Raw genomic sequence first — 24,024 nt, 5'->3', positions numbered from 1 at the left:
TGGCAATTTTGATTTAACTCATTTATAAAGAAACAAATAACTTTTTATTTAAAAATCTAATTGAAATATACTTTTGGTGAACTGATGCAAATTAAGAATCAAGAAAAAAATGTTTTATTCTGTGGGAATACATGGAGATCTATTTCTTTAATTAATGTTGTATTTCCAATATGAATTAGGGTCAACTTTTGAAAATCATCTACACGTATCACAGTAGAGGAGTTCTATATGGTTTTTGCAGAGAAATACCTCTATTTTAAAGAATGTTACCTGCTATAAATACTTTTTTTTTTCTCTAATCCTAAATTCCTCATTTCCTAATCCTAAAATCATGCATGTATGTATTACAGTACTGGTCCTTTCTCAAATCAGCTGTCACAACATTTGGTAGGACTTGAGAGGTTACTGGGACACGATGTAGAAAACTTCCATGGAAAAGGCTGAATTAGCTAAAGAAGCTTGGATTATGCTATAATGACTAGAAAAGGTATACAGATGAGGTCATATACAAGTATTACTTACATCTAATAACAGGAAACAAAAATGAAGCAGACTGTATTACGGTCACATGAACAAAGATTATCTGGCAAGGGATTTTTTTACCTCAAATGAAGATATTTCACAGATAGGATGTGATACTACTGGAAATCTCTGAATTGATAGTGCCTGACCTTTTGGTTTTTTCTGCGTGACAGATAGGAAATCCAGAAAAGCCTCTGAAACACTTCAGTCTATCAGTTTAAGAAGAAAGAATTCTGAGAAAGTCTGAAGAATGAAGCATTTCTTCTTCTCATTGTGACTGAACATAACAGAGTACAGTGACAGAAGGCGTGTTTAGATGGAAGTCAGAAATAATCTTGATTATGAATCTGCAACTGTCTCCAAATAACAACATTCCTATAGTCTGTCGTGCTTCTGAAACTCGAATGGTTGATAACATTTCCATAAGTAAAATGGGAAGTCTTATGTCGTGAGGAGACAAGTTTAAAAAAAAATGGATCTGCATCTTTAAATTTTTACCTGACTTCTAAGAAATACTCCCACTGGAGGTATAAAACCACATAGTGCATAAGGTATAAATAATATGGCTACTAAGCATACCTTTCAGTGAGCACAAATCAGTTCAAAATTCTTTAGATACAGAAAAATATTACAAGTGGTAAGGACTAACAGTAGGTTAAGGCCATATGAAAAATAATTTTCATTTTTCAGTGTAGTTCTTTTATTTTCTGTTAATAAAGACATTCTAGTCCTTCAGCCTGCTGAAGTAACACTCAATGTTTTAAGTTAACTGTGTGTATGACTTCTTCTGGAACATAGCCCATGGAAGAGTTGTGACTCTTTCAAGTATCTTACTTGATTGGACAGTGCACTTAAAACCCTAACTTCTATGCTCTAGTTGAGGTTTCAATATTTATTCGAAATGCTTAGATAAACTTGAGACTCAAAGAAGCCCTGTCGCCAGCACAGATGTAAGAAATCTGTGAGGTAGTACTAAGAGACAAAAGGAAGTTCTTTCTCTGGCACATCCTTACATGTCCAGAGCTTTTAAGCTCACCATATTATTTACCATATTATTTAATAGAAACTATATTAAGAGAAAATATATCCAGTACAGAAATGGGACCTGCAGTTTCTAAAGGACAGAATAAGGAGATTATGTCCTTCCATCCTGCTCATACAGTAGCACAGAGATAAAAAGAGAACGTGCTACCTCTGAAATAGTGCTCAACAGTACTGCTGACAGAATTACTGACTCAAACACTGCTGGCACAAGCATTTCCTGTAGAGGAATGTTTTTAGTTTCAGGCACTCGAGGACATTTTTTCACCCATAGACAAGCATGGTGGTAGGTCAAAATGCAAAATATTGAAGATTGGATGCAAAAATAGAAGCAAAAGAAAAAAAAATGATGTATGGAAAAAAAAATACATATTTACATGTTCTTCCTACCTGATGCATTGCCATCTGAGTGAATTTGCGTGCATGAACTTCTTGTCCTTGACCCATAGAGATGGTCCTACATTCTACAACATATAGGAAAGTCTATTTTAAACCTTACAGTCTTGAAAATAGAGCAAATAAAACTCCAATTCAGCCACCCGAAAGAGATAAAATGCATCAAAATTAAGTGCAGTTTTCATACAATTATATATTATTGAATGCGAATAACTTCAGAATCATTTTATGCTTCTATGTACAAGGTTTATAAAGATTGAAACTTTGTAAATTAAAATATGTCTTTAGTGTTTACAGTGTTTTCAGAAGTGAATGACTAATTAACTCATTACTTTTATTATTGTCTATAGGAATTTGTGCCAAATTATAATAATTTGTGCCAAATTATAATGAGGTCACTTTAAAATTTAAACTCATTTGTTTTCTTTAAGTGTTTAGGAATATAGCAAGCCACTTAAATTAGTACAATCTGTAATCATTAATTTACAATTGTGAACATATTAATATGAATAGTATTATAAATATACGGATCTACTTTCTTTAGACATCCAACTCCAGTTTGTATGCACAATTTCAAAATTTTCCTAAAATGTAGAGGTAAAATGAAAGATATATAAAATGTAAATTTTGTAAATAATTTTTGTTGGAAAGTAATCTTGTACATAAATTACAGTTTTTTTTTTTAAAAAAAACTCCAGTTAAGATGTTTTTAAACAAGAAAATAGTATTCTCAACATGTCTTTTTTTTTTTTTTTTTTAAGTAACGTCTCCATTTCAGAATTTGGATATTTTTAATAAGTTATAAAAATATGGAAAACATGTTACTTCCCAACTGTATACAGAATGATCCTCACCATTATGTCATTTGTTAAATATTACTTTTGCAGCCTCTAAGACTTTGCTTCAAGAACAAGTAATAGTACAACAAGACATAAAAAAATACTTTTCAGAAAAAAAATCTCTTAAATTATCCTTCTGTATCTTGAGCAACTCACGACAGTGAATAATTATTTTCATACCTAGTTTAAGCTTCCTAGCCAACGAATCAATCTGAATAGTTGGGTCAGATCCCATAGACAAGAAACAGATGAGAGGTGTTCGTTTGTCACTTTCCTCCCAAGTTTTTTCTAAATTCAAAATAACTGGTTCTGTGTATTTCTCATCCAAGGAATCTGCTATGTATTTCCTGGCTTGGGAAACAGTGCGGTCTGGACACCAAGACCTAGGAATAAAAACATATATCAAAATAGAAATTCAGTGACTTTTGCTGTTGCAAAACCAGACTTAAATAAGAAACTTTCATTTAATCAAGTAGAGATTTTTGCTTCATAAAATAAATATGTTCATATGTTTGCATTTACATATGCAGTAAAAAACAGAACTTATACTCTTCCTTCTACTTATGATTACTCAAAACTTTTCAGCTGCTGACAACTTTGCCATACATAAAGCATTTGCACCAAAATTTTCTATTTAGGAAACCTTTATTAGCTTGTGTTTTTTGTTTGTTTGTTTGGGTTTTTTTTCCATTCTAAACAGACCTTCCACATCTGAAAACAGAAGTAGGGAAAAGTAAAATTGTTTTTGCCCTTCACTAAAATTCTACAGATGTTTTATTGTTTATTTATGTTTAAATACTACAGAGATTCTAGTACCTCAGTGTCTTAAGGCAGAGACTCAACCCTTTTGCACTGGGTTGCATTTGGGCCAGGGATGTGTCTTCACATTGAAAAATCAAAGACATCTGGCCAAAAGATATAACTATAAAAACTTCAAATAGGATTAATAGAGACTTAATATATTGCCCATGGCACTTTACTTAGACACTCCTAAAATTTAAAAAGAAACAAGTGAAAAATAAATATTTTGAAAACTATCTGAATGGTTTTACATTTTCAGTGACTTTTTGCCTGTGGCTGCAATGTGTCATAGATAAGTTTCCATTTACCATGACATAAAAGCAAAGCCAGAAAATATTTTCTCAAAACCATATTTTTATACTCTTCAGAGATTAGTTCTGAAGTGAATGAAAATTAAAGTGAATTAAAATTATGTTTTTATGATAAGAACATATTGACAGATTGAGATATTTGGTGAAGATGCTTACCTGATAAGTAAAAGTTTGCGACAGGTATCAAGCGAATCATTATATCCATCAGGTATAACTTCTTCCTCAGGAGCATCTTTATCAAACCAACTTTTCCATCCCTTTTCATTACGAGCAACCTAAATTTATGACATTAATATATACATAAACATACTTCAGCTACGATAAAATCCTTTTGAAATATGTTTTAATGAGATTCTGCCATTATATTAGAATAATATTATATGTAACATTATGAGACAGGAGCATTTTGAGATATACGCTGTGTGAGCTGTTATTAACATATTAGAAATAGAAACTTTGTATTAAGATGAAGATGCAGACTCTTAAGCTAAACAGTTAACCAGGAAGGATCCTCATTCCAACTACATCCAATTCGTTAAGAAAAATCATTGATTAGAAGTAGTATTCTATACTACAAGAGAAATACACCATGAATGATTTATTCCTTCTAATTACAAAACACTAAAACAACAGAAAAATCTTCCTGGCCCAGTGCAGTTCAGATGGCCAAAGAATTGAAAATTGAAAATTGAAAATTACAGGCTCTGGTAAGACTGACTTAAGAAAGAATAAATCTGAACAAACACAATCATAATAATTCTTTAGGCTTCTTTTAGTATCTATAACCTAGTAATGAATCAATAAGGAATAATGACAGAGAGTGCATAGTGAAAATTGCTATGCAGTTGAGTCTTCAGTGGAGTAACTGAGAAGAATCAGCTACAACAATATTCACAGATCACTGGAAAGAAACAAGGAACATATTGATACCATCTATTCTGAAATAAAGTTCCATATGCATATTGTAAACCAAGGAACTGTATCTGCTTGACTGGCATGGTTTCAAACAGAAAGAGTATCAAAACAATCTACAAACAGTAGGAACAGGGATAGACATTGGAAACAAACATGTAGGGACCTTTTCCAAGACCAAACATCCTATCATCTCAGGTTCAGGACAACACCTAATGGCCCTTTGTAAACTAAAATGCAAACTTGAGAAAAAAATGACTTTATAAGCAAACAACTGAATTCTACACAATCTGACACTAACCAGAGCAGAAACAAGGAGCATACTGAGAGGAAGCACCTCCTAAAGCATCATCTATAGGCTACAGCCAGCGATAGGGTACGGCACTAAGGGGACTTTTAGCTGACTCAGTGAGATTATTCTTCAATCAGTAAGATTTTATTACACAACTATTTGCTGTCATATTTCCTTCACTCACAGCTGGAATTAGTAATAGTAGGAAAAGAAACCAGGTCATTTTTAAAGAAGAAAGTTTCTTCGATGGTAAATTCAGATTTTAAAAAGCTATGAATTTGAAACTGAAGGATCTCACTTCTGCAGAAGAGTAAAACTGTAATTGTTAAGAAAAACAGAAAACCATGAGGATTCTTGAGAACTGGGCATAACATCTTCATTTTTTTATTTTAGATTGCATTCTCTTTGCATGCAAATGAGTAAATGATACTGATGTGTTTCATATGAGCCAAATAAACAGAAGAGCATATATAACGCATATGAATACACATCAAAAAGATGTTATTTCCATATTTGTGGGTTTTATTTATATATTAGTTGGCAGTTTCCCAGCTTTCACCTAATTGTCACATTCTATTTTTCAACTTATAAATATATGGAAATTTTAAGATAACACTGAAAGTTTATTTAACATAGAGCAAATAAGTATATTCCCAATATCACTATCTAACTTTGACTCAACTACCTCATTCATTTGCATTCCAGCAGAACTGGGAAACTAGCCATGAACATGATACAAATAAATAATTACATTATTACCTGATTCATAATTTCTGCAAACTGTGGAAGTTTGCTCAATTCCACTAGGTTTAGCCACGTCATGTCAAGAATCCACCGGAATGGTTTCGGTGGGCAAGCTTTTAGATCCAGCGCTGCACCTCCTACAGGTAAAAATATTCTGATGAAATACACAAAACATTCAAGAGCTTGAGATAATTTTGATACCTCTTCTCTAATTATGATTTCTGGCTCATGTCATTTTTATTTGGGTACTAGCTGTGCTCCTGAGTACTTAGTATTTATTTCATAGGATCATTGGTCAATTTATTTTGGGGGAGATAATCTAGAGAGTTCTAGTTCAAACTCCTGCTCAAAGCTATGAGATTAGACCTGGATCCTATCCAGGACTATCTAAGTCCATATGTATATAATGCGTAATTATTTCAATGCTTTCAAATTTGGCATATGTGTATATATATATAAATATATATGTATGTTTATGTGTGTGTGTGTGTATATATATATATACACGCACATACATATCAAAATGCACACGCATACACACATATGTAGCTCCTTTTCAATGAAAATATTCTTACTTTCCAAAGTATTATTCCATAAGTTATTCACAAATAGGTCTTTTTTTTATTGTGCATATTCACAAACAGATTTTTTTCTGCATCTATTTCATCCCTAATTCTGCATGAATGTTATGTACTAAAAATAAATCATAAAAGCAAGAAGGAAAAGACAATCTTATCATTAGAGTGAAAATGTAATTTAAGTATTAATTTATTACATAAAAGCACATTTTTTTTATCTGTGAAATAATGACGGCATTACAGATAGCATTTTTGATACATAAGAATTGAATTAAATCGTACTTTAAAAATTTTGACAAATTAGAAAAAAGAATTTATAATGCTGTGCTACACATTCTGATTTGGCAGAAGCATCTTCTCCTGCAGACCTGCAGAGAAAGGTCTGACTCTTAAGATGCTTTCCTGCTGGTTTTCAGGATGCGACATTTACATTTATGCTATCAATGATGATTTTTAGGAAGCAGCAGCCTTGCTTTTTTAAAGAAATGAGATAAATAAGCACGGGATTTAGAAAAATTCATTATTACCCCAGCTATCTGAATATTCTTAATTAGAAACAGAAGAATCACATTGCTGACTCAGAACAATATTCTGTCAATCACAAAAATTAACTTGAAAAGAAAAATGCACTTTGTAGGTAATAAACAGATTTTAGGAAAGTTTTTGCCTTTGGAGAAATTTTTCTTTAAAATTTTTATTTTATGATAAGGAGACCTATTCGAGGAAGAATGACAATTCCGAAAGTGTTTCCTCTTGGTACTGTTTGATATTCTGCTGTTAAAACAATTCTTACTCTTTTGTTCTTATAGTTAGTGGTTTGTTATGCTAATGATTTCAAGTTAATTATGAAATGTGTAGAAAGTATTTTACTAGTTTTCATTTTGCCATAGAAAGACATATGTGAAAGGTTCCAGCATCTAGAAAAGAAAGGGCTTTCCTCCACATATGGATCCATTTAGATATATAACCAAGAAGTAGAATTATATATGCTTAATATCTCATTTAAATAGTTTCCTGAGCTACTGAAGGATGGCTTAAAGGGCAAAGCTGTGTTCAAAAAAGTGAATTTTCCACATAAAATTCTGTAGTTTTTTTTTTTCTATCACGCAAAAATTTAAAGCTACTTCATTTGCTTTTACTGAGAGCTTTTCTACCATTGCCCTTTTTCTCTTTCCCTTTTCCCCAGAGATGGCTTCAGAAACTTCTCACAAAGAAAGAGAATCAAAAGTACATGAACCTCTGTTTTTCACATATCCTCTCTCAAGGTCTATCCAATAGGTTATTCTTATGTGCCATATGATACTATTTTCCATAATCGCACCATTTATAAACTCAATACAATAATCCAGCTGGAATAGTTTTCCAAATTACTACATTTTCTGAGAAATGCACTTTAGTCAAAAAGATATTTTTGTTAATAACAGGTAATCATTAATTATCCATAAAATAACATGGCAATATGTCTAGCTTTGATTTAAGTGTACAAAGCCAGAGGTCTTTTGCAAATCCTCTGCTACATCCTCTCTTATTTTTATGGAGTTTTTCACTCAAAGGTACATTCCATTAGAGAATACCATACTCTTCACTTGGATTAGTCTCTCCCTTCCTTCTGACAAATGATATATTCAGGTTTCAGATACCTACAAAATTTTCAATCAGTTCCTTAGGTTTTATCTTTTTCATTTTGCTTCTTTCTCTATTAGTTTCTTTCTACATAAAAATTCAGTGACAGCCTACTGGAATAAAAATAGAAAAAAGTCCGTATGCAAATTTTTTGGATGAAGCCTATTTTCCTATAAATTTAGGGATATGCTTTCTCTTTTTTTGCAAAATAAGCTGCTTTCAAGCTACATTCAGGAGGGGGGTAGTGTTTTGCTTTAATGAAAAACTGTAAACAGAATGAAATTCAATTTATGTACTTCAGCAGAGTGAAAGATTTACAGTTGATAAGCCTCTGAGACTAGCTGAATAATGAGTTCTAGGTACTTTTTTCATTTCATATAGTAATGCATATTTCATTGAGACATCCTTTGATAACATGTCCAATGAAATGCCATGAAAGCTCTCCTCCTGCAAAGAAAAAGGAAAGAAGAGGAAGAGAGATTTATTTTTCAAATAAATTGTTCCTTCAACTGCTTGAAGATGTTTGGTACCACTGACATTCATTTTGCACTAAGAACTGTTCATTCAAGGAGGAAAACTGGAACCATATCTATTGATTACAGAAGATACCTAAGAGTACAAGACAGCTTGCAAGGCATCTTTGTAATTTAGTATCATGTGAATAACTACAGAAATCTATTATCACTTGGTGTCGTTTTATACACCTCAAGAATTTCTCATCATGAAATCAACAGTGGGAAACGGCAATTTTATGTTCTAGACAAAAATTGTTAAAAGTACTGCTATATTTTATTATGGATTCTCATCAACAGAAAGGGTAAGACAAGACTTTCTGCCTCATATGTGCCAAAGGTATACTTTCCTCTGGCAAAAGAACAATCGGTGCGCTAAGAAGGCATGAGAAAATTCCTTGCTAATGCTTTATAAAAGCAGATAAGCTTAATTTGAAGGAGTTTCCAAGCATTCCCTGCCTCACATAGGTAGTAACGTGGGAGTTGGATAACATTCTCGAAGGATAAATCAATTACCAAAAAATTTCAGGTATAAAAGAAAGGAAATTTAATCTTATTTCCTGTCCCCGCCCCCCACCTTTCTTTTTGAATAATGATCCTCAAAAAGTGGGTTCACTATTTAGACACTTGATCTTTCCAAGATTCATTTGAATTTTGAAAGATTCAAGCAGTTTTTATATGGAGATGCTCATAAACAACCCTACTCACATATTTCAGCAAAGTCATTTATTCACAGAGTTCAGATAACACAAACCAGGCCCATTAGCCCACCTGAGCATGTTACATTCTGAAAAAGACAGGGTTAGCTGGTTGGCAGAAGTCCTAAGAACACATAACCTCAAATTCACAACAGTGCCGCCTATTGGTAGAAACCATGTAGTCAAGTATCACACTCAAATGATACCAGAGTTTTAAACATTGAAATTACCTCTACATACAACACAATATTTTAAACATACCTCTAATAAGTGCATGAAACTCTTTGTTTTTCACATGTCCTCTCTCAAGGTCAATTTTTAACGTCAGGAGGAGGGTAAAGAGGAATTTGTGATTTTCATACAGGCCTCTGACAGAGTATGCGTAAGTTTCAAAAGTAAGAAACTCAATAATATTTGAGATTCTTTTCTGAGGCAATGGAGACTTCTCTGATCTGAATAATTAAACAAAGCAAAAAGAAAGCATGTTACTAATAGCAAATATACTTGAAAAACAAACATTTTAACAGTAGAAAAATCTGTGTCTTCCTACTTGGCCATGGATTGATCAAATAACTTCAAGAACTGAGCCAGTGAAGTCTGGTACATATTATTGACCATGCTCATTTCTGTAATAAGAAAATAAAGAATGCTTCCACGTGTAGCAGCAGGTCGATATTCCTCCTGAGCAGTGTTAATCTTCACTTGAGTTTCTGCTGCCACAGACAACTTTTCAGCTACTTCAGCAGCTGTTTGCTTAGTTGTTCTCAGAACACCAATCAAAGACTCATCATCTACTAAAGAACCTAAAAAGTCAAAGATGGAAGATATTTAGGACATTTTTATAAGAATTGCTTTATTTCTTATATGCAGAAGAAAGAAGCAAAATTACAGAAATTATTTACACCAAATGAAAATGATTTACTGAAGTGGAGAAAACCTTTTATAAAAGAAATACTAAAATTGCTTATATTCAATATGCTAAACAAATGCATTCAACTTAATGACCATCTACCAACAGCTTGGCAGTAGGATCAAGTGTCCACTTTCCTATGCGCATGATATATGCATAGTTATGTATGCACAATATTTCAATTATTGTAAAGTCTGTTGATTGTTAAAGATTGTCAAAGACTTAGGGTCCTAAATAGCATTGTTCACCCAATACCATATGCACATGTCAAGTATTTAGTAGTCTAATTAGTAACCTTATTTGCTGGACACTGCCACACTATTATTTCAGCAAAGACATAACAACCAATCATGTACTGGCTCCCCATATATTGCAAAAGACATTCAACACAATTTAAGTTAGCTAATTTTACTTTGCATTTTCAATGGGTTAAGAATGTGCCCACCATCAGACACGTAACTCATTTGAAAGGCTGAAAGCTCTTAAGCATTTGAATTGTTTCCTAAAACATATTTAGATGCTTAAAGATATTCTTCATCATCTAGGACAGTTCCATAATGGCATGCTATAGTACCAAATACCTTCCACTCTGGTAGATCAGCAAATTTGAGAATCCCTACATTCTGAAATACCATTATATATGTTATATTTTTGTTCATTGCATCTTCCATGGATAAACGAATTTCTGTATAAAAAGGTTCTAATGCGAACGAGCTCAATATGTCTAATAAAAATCTGTGTTCTTGCACATTTTGATACAGAACCTTTGGTTGCACTTAATTTGTACAGAAGATTGTCTTCCAGTTCTTTCATCTTTCTCTTATTAAAGGTTACATCTTCCATGAGTTTAATTCGCTCTGCCTCCAGTTCCTTTTATCAGAAAATAAGAAAATGGTATGACATTTTAAGACTGTATCTATGAGATATATTTAGCATTCATTCATCATTTTTTTGAATTCATGGAATTTATGGCCTTTATCAGCTATCATTTCAGCTTCTCTTTTTAAAATGTACTGGTATAATACTCTTTTTTTAAGCAGTGGTTATTCAGTCTCAAGTACCTTATGAATACCAAATTCTTGTAGTCGTTTTCCTTTTGTGTGTGTCATTTTGACAGTCATCAATAGAAATTTCCCCAAAATTATCTCTATTAGAAATTTCTATACTGAATCTGATGATTTTTTTTGAAAATGATGGACATGTCTTTCTCTACTTGAGCTTTTCTTTCTCCCATATGCTAAAAAAGTAAACTGTAGTTAAGTATCACTATGGTTTGTGTGTGCAGTGTTAGATTACCTGTTTTTCAGTAAGAATTACTCTTCTGAGTAACTGATTCTCAAGTCCTTTCATTGTAACAGTAAAATCAATAACTGATGTTTTTGCATTAATTTCAGGTGTGAAAGCAGGATTGGGTAGTTTTGTAGTAATGTATAGTCTAAACGAATTCATTACTTCTACTTCTTTATCACCAACTTTCACCTATGGAATAAGATAAGAAATGTAGAAAAATGAACTTGATTGCTGTCAGTAACATTGATAAGCAAAATACTGGTATCTTTGAAACACCAAATAGAGAAAATTTATTTCACAATTTTAATTTGTCATGAAAATGACATTGAATGAACTGAGGTAGCAATTGCAGTATGAAAACAATGTTACTTTCCAAAGAACAGGGATTTTTTTCTATTGGGAAAAAATAATTAAAACTAATTAAAATCTTCAGACCATTCAGCTTAGATTTTGTACCTTTACAACGTTAGTCATGCTTCAAATATGAGAATGGTAGAAAATGCATGTTTTAGAGTAATCACTGTTCTGCTCAGGGATGAAAAGAACTAAGTCAATCCAACAATGAATCATAAATTATTGGAAATTAATTCTATAATTTTTAAGTAAAGGGAATTTATATTATTTTTCAAAAGCATCTATAAATTCATTCAGTGTTTTCCATAGAATTGTTACAGAAATTGAGATGTTTGAAAGTGGCAGAGTAATTTATAATCTTCTCTGAAAATTGCATGTACTCACTAACACGAGAAACCTCATTGCTCTATATGACCCTCCCAGGCCATTTCAAGTAACTTCTTTAGAAGTAGTAGGATTGCATCACTCCCTTAAGCCTACTGCTTTGTTCTGACATTCAAACCAAAACAACCATACAACCACCATTTTATTTTCATTATCAACAATCTGTTCTACAATCTCTCTCACCTTCCACCCAGTTAATAAAGATTATTTGAAAATGCTTATAGGGAAACACACAAAGTATACAATCACTTTATTTCAGGATATAGCGGGGAGAGTATTTTTATAGTTTGAAGGTGATCTCATGAAGTTCAGAATGATGCATGACTTCCAAGGCCAGGAATGTACATACTAACAAAACAAAGTTTTTCAAATTGCTCCTTCAGAAAACATTTTTATTCCAGATGAAAGATTCTGTGATTGCTCTAACAAGGACTCCACTCTGAGAGTTATCTTTTGTAACCTATTAATTCTGTTCTTAAAGTATTTAAAATGGAATTGTGTGAAAATCAGCAGAACGAAATGCAAGCAATGCAACTGGAGAGGAAAAATATATCTGGTTCTAGTAGTGAAAACCTCTGAACTAACTACTGTCTTTGAACTTAAGTATTAGATCTGTCAACTTATTACTCAGATGTTATACTAGGAACTTATCTCCTATATTATGTTTTATTCATTCAGCTTAATTCTTCACATTATTTTACTAAATACAAAGTTTGCCAGATTCTTTAGAGGTTTAGAATAAAAGACAAAACACTGTTCATAACCAAATTAATTATCTGGCTAAATACAGGTTTTGCTAGATTACTAACCTTGAAAGAAGTTCCAGATTTTATGAAATTCTTCTCTAATATATTATCAAGGACTGGATCCAACTCTTCACCTATATCTTCAATCACAAGTGATCGTCCCAGTGAAAGACTATCCTCTAGGTGTGTACGGAAATACTTGTGATTCAAAGTTGTCACCTAAAAACGTAAATTATAAATAGGTATAAAGACAAAAACATTTCTGCAAGCTCTTACACAAAAACCTTGGTTCTTACAAGAAAGACTTTTTTATTATTTTTGTTATTTGCTTTTTAAATAAGCTAACAAATGTTCACTGCGAAGTTATTTATTCAAAGAGAAATAGTTCAGAAACTTTCCAATCACAGCACAATTAAAACTGGCAGTTTATTGTGAACCAAAGTTACACAGAGATAACTTTCAAATCAGAGATGCTTAACTTTTGGTTTCTGTTCCATATTTTCAATGATTTGCTTTTCCAATTTTAGTTTTTAAGTCTGGAGAAATTCTTTCTGGAAATGTGAATTCAGTCTAACCAATGAATCAGCATTACAACATTCTGAACTCAGATGTTTAAAACATCATGAAAAGAGATTCAAAACCTAAGAAGTGGTTACAAATCACGAATTGACACTGTTTTTGTATAGTTTTCAAGATTCTGACTTAGAGAAATCTTTCATTGTATTTTCAAGGTTTTGGTTATGGGTAAGAAGCACAGCTAACCTGCTGGAAAGCACTTGGAAGTCCTGGTGGACACAAGGTTGAACATGAACCAGCAATGAGCCCTTGTGGCAAAGGCCAGCAGCATCCTGGGCTACATTGGATAGAGCATTGGATAGAACATTGCCAGCAGGTCAAGGGCAGGCACACCCTGAAGCAATAATGATTGAAGGAATCTGATAGAGCACATTATGCCTGTAAAACATTGTTCACCTGTAATTCATTATCCTCTTCTTTCTTCTTAATCCATGTTTTCCCTTGAGTTTGTGGGTCTACCAAAAGTGGGTATCTAGTTGCCTTAGTGACTATAATACCATTCTGAATTGAGAGATCATCTCCAGGCAGTCCTTGAAGATTCCACTCACTAATCTAAAGAGAAAAAAGAAAACGATTTGGAATAAATTCTCACTAAAGTAACTATTCTTCAATCAAGACTGTTAAAGGAAACAACAGAGAACATAAACATGAAGCAAAAAGGAGTGCATATTTGAAGCTGCCGAAAAAACCCATCAGTTAATTCTGAAGAAAGATGTTTGGAGGCTTTAACATTTATGGATGTTTTTGATTCAATAGAATGAGAGAAATGTATTTTAATGGTTTAAAAAAGTGACAAGGAAACTTCAAACAGAACTCCATTAAGAACTGGGATCATGATGGAAAATTCAGGCTAGAAGAGCTAACATTAAATTGTTTTTGAAATCAGACCCACATCATGCTGACACAACCAAAAAGTAACACAAAAAAAAAAACCCCCACTGTATTAATTAGTATGTATTCTATAGATGTGATGGTTAGTTCTTGTATATGACTTGTCTCTCTACCTAAACATTGCTTAGTACTATGATGTTTAGTGAAAATTGCCAGGAACTTTGGGAAACCACAGAATGATAATGGAGAGTAATATCAAAAGTTATGGTTCTGTTATAGAAAGCATAATGTTGCCCAACAGTAACGGAACATGTTCACTGAATTTAAAATGAAAGCTACAGTCACCAAGAACTTACCGTTGGTGGGTCTACCAACATAGAAATCAGATTCAAGTCCTCAGAGAAGGGTATTTTGTGGACTTTCATCTCTGTTTCCCATAAATCTTTAAGCAAAAGATTCCTGAAGTTTTGATTAAAAGGTCCACAGTATGAAAGAAAACCTGTGCAGAGCAATACATCTCCCACAAGTCTAGGAAAAGAACACAATGGTTATATACAATTCTAATTTGTATTGATTTAATCAACTTCTGAAATGTGTTTCTATGAATTGAAGGCTACTGAAGGAAGCATTGTTTTTTGAGAACAAGAAGATTCTTTGTACTCCTAACATATTTCTGTGATAAAACACCAGAGCAGTACTGTGTGAAAATGTTATCACTCCAACAAAGTTTTATAGCCTGATGATTACTGCTCCTATTTTCATAACTGAAGGAATAAACTGGCCTAGTACAAACTAGTACCAGTACAGACTAGTACAGATTACTAGTCTGTAATACAAGTACATAACTGAAGTAGAATAATTCATTTTGAAATAAATTTCAAAATCTGAGGTATTGTTCTACACTGAAATACAAACACTCAGTTACTCACAGTGCCTCAAGGGAGGGAAATTCAATTTTCATGAAAGTTCAATTATTTTGTGTAGAGATTTTTAGGAGCTATTAAAGCTTTGCAACTAGTTCTTCATTTTTTTACTAATATTTTGGTAATTTCTCTGATGAATTTGATACCTGTTAATCTGAGATTTGAATTCTTTACTTTGCTTAGTCCATCTAACTTTCTCTCCACTCAATCCATCTATAAGTGCAGAGGCTGCTTGCATCTTTCTTCTGCATGTTTCGGCATCATTCAGTAAGTCCTAAAATTTGGAAAAAAAAATAAAAAATAAAAAAGTCCCATTTAATTTAAAACGAGAATGCAAAAGTCTAAAAAGTTATTCTAAATATGTGCTTATCATCTTACCGTATATATTATGGTTATTTAATTTACTTATTTATAGTTTTATATATTTTATTTTTAATTTTATTTATTTAAAATATCATCCTTGAGAGCTGCAAGTGCAGTTTTTATCATATATGTACATATTCACAGGAAAAAAGGGAAATCTGAGAGAATGGAGATTTACATAACTCTTTCTACCCTTGAACCTTGGACATGCCATTCAAGGTAGCAGGCTCTAAATGAATTAATGTATCAATTGCATAATGCATAACAGTTTGGCATGCAAGCATTTTTCATACTATAACACTTTTATCTCACCATTTTCTCCTTCATTGCTGCATCAAATTTGGCCTGCACTTTATCCAGTTCAGCTTGCTTTTCATCCAGTACTTCCTGCGCCTTTGCTAATTCTGCATTAGCTACTTTGAGACGCCCTTCTTGCTTTGCCAAGTTAGCCTGAGAATAAAAAAGATTGAAACAGTAATTGTAAGGGATTTTGAATATATAACAATGTATTATTTTAAGCCTGCTGAGCAGGTAATAAACAGCTAGTCAGTTATACACCAAAATATTTAATATGTTAACATTTATATAATACTATGAATTATTTTCTCCATAAAGTTATGTCACATATCTACTTCATTTATGATTTGTGCTAAATTAAAAAGCAATGTAAGAGCCCAGCTGCCTGCTATGTAGTCAGATTTCTTTTTTTCCTCTCTTTTTCTTCCTATACTTTTCATAGTATAGCTAATCACTCCAGTGTTTTTCTCTCATTCGCTCTGTGTTCTGTCTTTAGTCAAGAAGATGACACTTTTTTTCTGATCTTATCGTTAGCCATTACAGTCTACAGATATAATGCCTGAATAAATTTATTTAGATACGTATTATTAAATCTCCTTCATATTAAAGCAAATTATATATAAACAACAACGCAAAGTGAAAGATGATGCTTTACCTTAAGGGGTAACACTTCTCTGTTAACACCATAAAATATTGCCATTGCCTGTGTCCAAGAGAGGAGTCCTGCCACATTCCCACACACTTTTTTACTACACTCCAGTGTGTAGTCCTCCATGTTAAAATAGGGCTGGAGTAATTCTACTGTCTCTTCATTGATTGTATCCTTAGGAAATTGTTGGAGACTCTGCAAAAATGGGCCACTCATAATCTGCAAAAAAACAACATCAAGATGTTTAAAAGGCACTCATTTTACATTCAGAAGGTTTTTCCAGAGTTGAATATGTTGAAAAAAATCTGCCTTGAAAGGTGATACAGTTAATCTTACAAAGGCAGTTCCCTAACTACTCCTATGTTTTGAATATGCCTTAATGATTTAAAAGTTTTAAGAAATTACTTTGCAATAACTAAACAGGTTACTAGTCCATCTTCCACCTTCTTGCCCTGCTAATCTTGGAAGCAGTGTTTCCTAAAAATTTGAACCACAACACAGCTTCAGTGATACATACGTATTATATCTAATGAATGCAAAGAAATTTGCTTGTCCATTTGTGAAATGTGATCTAAATTACTCTGGAAAGGAAAATGGTTGGTTTAAACATTTTTACCCTAAATGTTTAATATATATGCAAGTCATGGAAGAATTGCTTTTTTTTCTGTTATGTCCATTGAAAATAGAAAGTTTTGGTGCTTTATTAATTCTTGGACAATAGAGCTCTATTCATACCCAAGGTATATATCTTTTCTTTACATGACAAAAAAAAATAGGCAAAAATATCAGCAAATTAACATGCTAATTGAGGTAGTATAGAATTTAAAGAATGCCAGGAAATGTCATGGGAAAAACCTGGGAGAAGAACAAGCTCTAGAGGGAAGAGACAGCTGTTTCCCCAAGGAATTTGCGACAGGAATGCTGAAATGCAGAATGACAGAAACTACTGTCTCCTAGTCAATCAAATAATCTTTCAAGCGATCAGGAAGTGTGTAAGGAATGGAAAGGATTATTTGTGTGAACTTGCAACTTCCCAGACAGAAAGATGTTTCAGAATTGACTGTATTTGGGTTATGGTAGGAATACATAGAGCAGGAGACGGTCACATATCATGAGTCCACAGGAAGAAATCAAGGCCATCAAGAATTAGTTTCAGGTCATTAGTATGATTTATTTATCTGCTGCCAAGTCAAATGAAATTGGACAAGGAAAATATAAAGCTCCTACTGCAAAAGTCCCTGAGCAATTCACTTACTAACTGCTTCCAAATAAACTTTATATTCTATGCCTATCTTAAAATCATATGTTTGACTTATTACAAATTTTGTCCTATTTAGAGTAAACAACAACATAATATTTTGATTTGCAAGTTCCTAATTCTATTGTTTAAGAAATGCTCAAAATTTTCCTTACTTTCAATGATTCTCCCCATGACGGCTTGCAGCAAGGCTTTTCTGGATCCATGGTAACTGGATCTACTTGCTTTTGGAATAGTAACAGACAGCAGTCCATGATCCTCATAATCAGATGAGGTGGCTTTGCAAGTTTTCTAACAGTAGCAATATCCGCTGGTCTGATGGTCTTTTTGAAGAAAAATACAGAACCTTGCCTCAATACCATTTATTATATTTTCCTATTCAATATCTTGAAATTAATGTTCTTTTACTAGAAACTTATTTAAGAGAAAAACATATGAATGTACAACAAGTAATGGGGCTTACTTTACTAAATGTCACATGAAACTGTAATACTTTTAATAAGCATGTTTTAGGCAAGACTGTTTTCCCTGAGTTGAAGACAGTAGTAAATAAATAAGTAAATCACAAATTAAATACAGTGGTATTATCTTAATTAGTCAGTATAAGTGAAGTATTCTGAAATGAGGTATTCAGAAATTAATTTGATTATTTGTGTAGCTTTCTAAGCTATTATAAACTCCTTTTATACTTCTAGTAGCATTATTGACATTATAATAATAGCATTATTATTATTCAATAATAACGCATAAAAACAAGAAGCACTTGCAGACTCCAAAATAGCGAAGTAATTTGTGCCTGCAAAATATAAGCACATCACTATCTGCCTAGAAGGAGTGATTGCAAGCACAATATAAAGTCCACAAAATAATGCAGGAGCGCATGCATTTCTAAGTGCACTCTGCACCATTTGGGAAGTTTCACTTATTCCCATATCTGAATACCAGTGTGTGAGCAGACAACACTTTTTGTTTGTTTGTTTGTTTTGGTTTTTGTTTGTTTTTGTTTTGTTTTGTTTTTAAACATAAAATATTTTTTCTTGTCATTTGACTTCTAGTAACAGGAACAGTACAATGTGCCATTCATTTGTGATGTCAAAGTTCTCTATTTTATAATTGTTCAGGCAGAAAAAATGAAATTAAACTATGGAGTGTATCAATGCCTCAAATGGAGTGGAATGCCTCAAAATTTCTTAATTGTGATTCTGATCCCTCTGAGTTCCCTACCCTGCCTCCTCTTTTCTGCTGATTTAAAGACTTTGTGGAGGCGGGAGTGGAGGAGTATGTTCAGACAGTCTTTTATTCCTCTTTGATAAAAGAAAGGTACAACCAGTTAATTATGAAGAAATACAATTCTTTTCCCAAAAGAAGTATTCTTTTGAATTCAGAATCCTAAGATATTCTAAATTATAAATCCATACATAACTCTTGAGAAGATTTGCACCTATGTCTTTATAATCATTGACTACAAAGGTAGAAGCAGTTTCAAGACAAATGCTATAAAATAACATCTGTGTTTGTGAAAGTAAAATGTGATAAAAGCATTGATCAGATATGTGATCATCAACTGTGAACTGCTAGTGAGAGCAGTCAAAACAGAGTGAGAACTGAATGCTGGTGGCACTATACTTTGTTTCTCTGATGACTCAAAAATACTAAACTAATCAAAATGTAAAAACTTTATTTACATTCAGTGCAGCCTCTGCTTCTTCTAATGCTGGCCTAGCAGCTTCCAATTTACTCTCAGCTATCACTTTTTCTGAATCAATTTCATCTACAATTCTTTGTGCTTTATCTTTCACACCTTGGACTTCATTTTTTACTTTCGCTGCAGCTTCAGCACTTATTGTGACTTCTGCTAGTACCTGGAATTGACAATAAACACAAAAAGTATAAAGGGGTAGAACAAGTGATTAAGCTACCCAACAGAAGCGAATATAGATATATGAAGGCTATTATATGGAAATATATAATGCTAGCCAAAGCTATATGCAGCATTATATAATTACGAATCAAAATTAACAAAATTTGCAGAATCTCCAAAAAGAAATATTTGACTTAGCAATATTTGTCTTAGCAAAAGACTGATGTTTTTAATATATAAATAGAACAAAAAAAAAAAAAGAAAAAGAAACTTTGCAGGAGCTTTTTATTAGACGTTTTTATCCTGTAACAGATGTTTATCCTATTTGAGTCTCTATAATCTATCCAAAAAGCAGCTTCTTGTGAATCCACAGAAATAAGCTATTAGTTTGTGTCTTTCACCCATAGAAATATGTTTAATTCTATTGTGTGTGCTTGACATAGAACTCGTATCAGAATATTTTTGACTGGTATCAGTTATAGGGTCTAAACCAGCATTGCCTATGCATTACAAGAGCATAAATAACACACTGAAATACCTATGAGAATATATGATGGATAAAGAACACATATATCCTGATGCTATCTGTTGTCATTTACTGTTTAGCATATATAACACTCCTTACTTTATCTGCTTTTACAGATGCCAAAGCCAGCTCTTTCTCCTTAACAGCCAACTCCTGAGAGAGTTTAGCAACAGATTCACTGGCCTCCATCAACTTAGACAGACCTATTGAAAAAACAAATCAGAAAAAAAAATAACTTTTTTGCTATTTATTGAAATCTAACTCTGGAAGGCCAATGGGATCTTGGGGTGTGCGTCTTCAGCAGGTCGAGGGAGGTGATCCTGCCCCTCTACTCAGCCCTGGTAAGGCCACACCTGGAGTATTGTGTCCAGTTCTGGGCCCCACAGTACAAGAGGGATGTGGAGCTGCTGGAGAGAGTCCAGCGCAGGGCCACAAGGATGATCAGGGGCCTGGAACATCTGTCCTATGAGGAGAGGCTGAGAGAGCTGGGCCTGTTCAGCCTGGAGAAGAGAAGGCTGAGAGGGGACCTGAGCAGTGTCTAGAAGTATCTCAAGGGAGGCAGTGAGGAGGATGGTGCTGGCCTCTTTTCACTGGTGGCCAGCAACAGAACTAGAGGAAATGGCCACAAACTGAAGCACCAGAAGTTCCACAGGAACTTAAGGAAAAAATTCTTAACAGTGAGGGTGACAGAGCACTGGAACAGGCTGCCCAGAGAGGTTGTGGAGTCTCCTTCTCTGGAGATCTTCAAAACCCACTTGAATGCAGTCCTGTGCCACGTGCTCTAGGTGACCCTGCGTGTGCAGGGGGGTTGGACTAGATGACCTCTAGAGGTCCCTTCCAACCTTAAGCGTTCTATGATTCTAAGTCCTTGTACCTTTCGTTCTCATTTATATTTGTGTAGAGGAGAATAAGAGAACATTAAGCAGTCATGCTACATGATGGTGCTTTATATTCACTACTCATAGATACAAATAATTTCACAAAGTGCAAAACAGTTATAAGCAAGATCGATCATTTCAAAGCTTAATCCAAACTCCTTGATACTCCATTTTAGCATTGTATCAGTATCTAACAGAGCATAGCTGGGGCTTTAACTGGGGAAAAAAAAAGTGTCATTTTGTGCCATAAACTCACAAGAGGCAACAGAATATCTGTGTGGAAGAATAATGGCATTAAGACAGGAAATAATCTTAAACATCTACAATTAACATATGGTTAAGTAATTGTAGAAGTCTGGTAAGAAGTTTAAAAAGATCAGTCACAGGAGTGTCTTTCATACAGAAGCTAAAGGAATTTGCCCTTGAAAAATAATAGAATAAAGAGTGAGCTGACCAGCAGAATGCATTCATTGTTATGATTATTATTGGAAGAGCCCTCAAAAATTCTTAAAAGACTAGTCATGATCAGGCTGAGGGGAAAAAAAAAATCCTCCCATACGTGACTGTTAAGCCCTCAGGCATTTGAAAAGGGATCTTGTATTCTAAACTTTTAGATCAGTATTCTCTGTCAAGTATGTAGTGCCATTAAATAATGCCCACAGCTGCTGCAAACGTGCCTCGGGACACTGAGATTCCTGCTTTTTCCACTTTTAGTGTCGGTATTCAAAGCCAAAAAGCTTTTAAAATCCAGGTGCCACCTTTTGGGTTGGAAAGGGCACCTTTCACACCTCAAAGCACTTCTCACAGGAGTTTTGCATTACATGGTCTGGGGACCTGATCCTACAAAATGGCCAAATAAAGGAGGCAATTTCCGTCAGGGCCTGAACCACCTAGCTTTGTCTAACAAAAGCAAGAAGAGCAAAAACTCCAGCCATGTTCTCCATGGATTTCTTGTTTCAAAGGTTCAGAACCCAGGAAATTAGAGGAATCACACTGAGATGCATTAAGGATGCAATATTGAGAGCTTTCAGGACGTTATTCCTATCTCAAGAAAGACTGATGATAACTCCTTATTTCTAGGACTGGCAATGGTACCCACAAAGAAATCTATACAGTGTGAAAATTAGTCTTCTATGCATGTTTCTCTGGATAATTAGTTCCACCTTGTCCCTGCCCCAGAGTTTTTAAGTGTCAAATCAGACTGCTTGATCAAAACTTATTCCACACATATCCACTAATAATACATTCCTTATTTTCTAGGTCAACAGTTTTAGACACGAAGAGCTGATTTACAAAAGTGCATCTAGATGCAGACTGGAGAAAAATAGAATTGTGTTCTGAACCCACTAAGCACTAACATGATTATATTAAAAAAAAAAAAAATTGAAACCAAGATCCAAAATTAGAATTTTTCAATCATACTTTTCTGTTTTAAGATCTAGAACTGACCACAAATAACAGCTGTTCATTACACAGCAGAAATCTGAAAAAAATCCGCTGTGAAGAACTCAGACTGTAAAGTAATGATTTCCACGAGTAAATTAATTTAGAGCTGCTTCCTTCTACACTATGAAATCAGATATTCTTTCTAGCCATTTTTAGGTCCTACTTTTTATTACAAATGGTAAGTTGTAAATATTGAACTTTAATAGAGCGAATGCTGAGATGAATGAATAAGCTGGCTTTAAAGCTATGAGACACTTTTGTAAGAGGGTAATTGTAAATTGGTAATGCACCAATGCACTCATCATATACCACAGTTTTTGGACTATGATCAAGCACAGATGTCCATTATCAAAACCACCAAGCATTTAAGACTATACATGGAAATATATGTTTTACCTACCAATTTGCATACGTTCAGCTTGTTCATTAATATTTGCTAACTTTTCAGTATAAACTTCCTTGTAGCCATTGATGAAAGAGAGGTAAGATTTAGGTGTCACATGAGCTCTTCTTCGATACCTTAAACACAGTATTTTGACAACATTATAACTTAATATGTATCTTTGGTATTTTCAGCAATTTGCTTCCAATGAAGCAGAAGTTTATATAAAGCAAGCATATAATTCAGGCAAAATCAATTTTCTTCATGAAGAAATAATGAAGAAATGTCTTACTTCCAATTATACATTTTATCTACATAAAAAAGGTTAAAGATTTCTGAATATCTGGAATAAAGATATTGATTTTGCAACATAACAGCTATTATTTTTCATGGCCTTTGATATAGTAGATTCATATTTGTATTTGCCTGATATTTATTAATTCATTCATTAATTCAACAATGAATTGAATAAATATATATATCAATAGCAATATTTTCAGTATTAATCATTATATTGGTATAAGATAATACCTTTGGAAGTAATTCTCGCAGCTTTCTGAAACTATATCATGAAAGAGACCCATAGTTTCTACTATTTCTCTTTTAACTGATGCAGAACAGACCATATTAAATTCTGAAAGGAAGTAACTGGCCACAGCAACAAGTGCTTCCTTAGGCCATCGGCTGAACCAGTCCATGGTGCAACCTGATATGAGGCCAGGAAATTTCAACGAACGTGCACGAAACTTCTCACCAACCTAAAGAGAGTAACACCGTTAATTCACAGTAAGGTTCCCACACTAGGCCAATCAAAATGTTTAATGCATATAAAAATAATCCTGGTTTTTTTTTTCTTTCCATGAAAGAGTATTATTTTGAACATTCGATGCTTTACAAAATTTGAAGAAACAAGCTAACAGCAAAGATGCATGCTTTCTGACATTTTGAAGTTTCATCTAACTTATACAAAATTTTCATAAAATTATTGTTTCTGACCAACAAACAGGGATTTGACAAAGCTGTACTCACTGACTAGTATTAGGAGAGAACACTCAACTCCATTCCAGGATAAAAAAATGAA

General features: G+C 33.4%; 1 protein-coding gene across 1 annotated transcript in view; it reads right to left on the bottom strand.

Annotated features, from left to right (window-relative positions):
- The window catches only part of DNAH8 (dynein axonemal heavy chain 8), a 107,524-nt gene that overhangs the window by 15,829 nt on the left and 67,671 nt on the right, over positions 1–24,024 (bottom strand). The window contains exons 64-82 of the mRNA XM_088524248.1: positions 23,475–23,701; positions 22,962–23,080; positions 20,337–20,440; positions 19,536–19,712; positions 18,006–18,173; positions 16,599–16,811; positions 15,959–16,096; positions 15,430–15,557; positions 14,717–14,888; positions 13,926–14,081; positions 13,017–13,172; positions 11,476–11,658; positions 10,944–11,049; positions 9,820–10,072; positions 9,531–9,721; positions 5,874–5,995; positions 4,067–4,185; positions 2,979–3,181; positions 1,954–2,027 (exon numbers count right to left, since the gene is read on the bottom strand). Coding sequence (XP_088380374.1) covers positions 1,954–2,027; positions 2,979–3,181; positions 4,067–4,185; positions 5,874–5,995; positions 9,531–9,721; positions 9,820–10,072; positions 10,944–11,049; positions 11,476–11,658; positions 13,017–13,172; positions 13,926–14,081; positions 14,717–14,888; positions 15,430–15,557; positions 15,959–16,096; positions 16,599–16,811; positions 18,006–18,173; positions 19,536–19,712; positions 20,337–20,440; positions 22,962–23,080; positions 23,475–23,701 — 3,009 coding nt within the window. The remainder of the gene's footprint in view (positions 1–1,953; positions 2,028–2,978; positions 3,182–4,066; positions 4,186–5,873; positions 5,996–9,530; positions 9,722–9,819; positions 10,073–10,943; positions 11,050–11,475; positions 11,659–13,016; positions 13,173–13,925; positions 14,082–14,716; positions 14,889–15,429; positions 15,558–15,958; positions 16,097–16,598; positions 16,812–18,005; positions 18,174–19,535; positions 19,713–20,336; positions 20,441–22,961; positions 23,081–23,474; positions 23,702–24,024) is intronic.

This window comes from Tinamus guttatus, unplaced genomic scaffold (assembly GCF_059628265.1).
Source record: "Tinamus guttatus ecotype Peru unplaced genomic scaffold, ASM5962826v1 Tinamus_guttatus_pri_ptg000208l, whole genome shotgun sequence".
In the NCBI taxonomy this organism is placed as follows: Eukaryota; Metazoa; Chordata; class Aves; order Tinamiformes; family Tinamidae; genus Tinamus; species Tinamus guttatus.
Note: the sequence above shows the minus strand (reverse complement) of the source record. Positions and strands in the feature narration are given on the sequence as shown.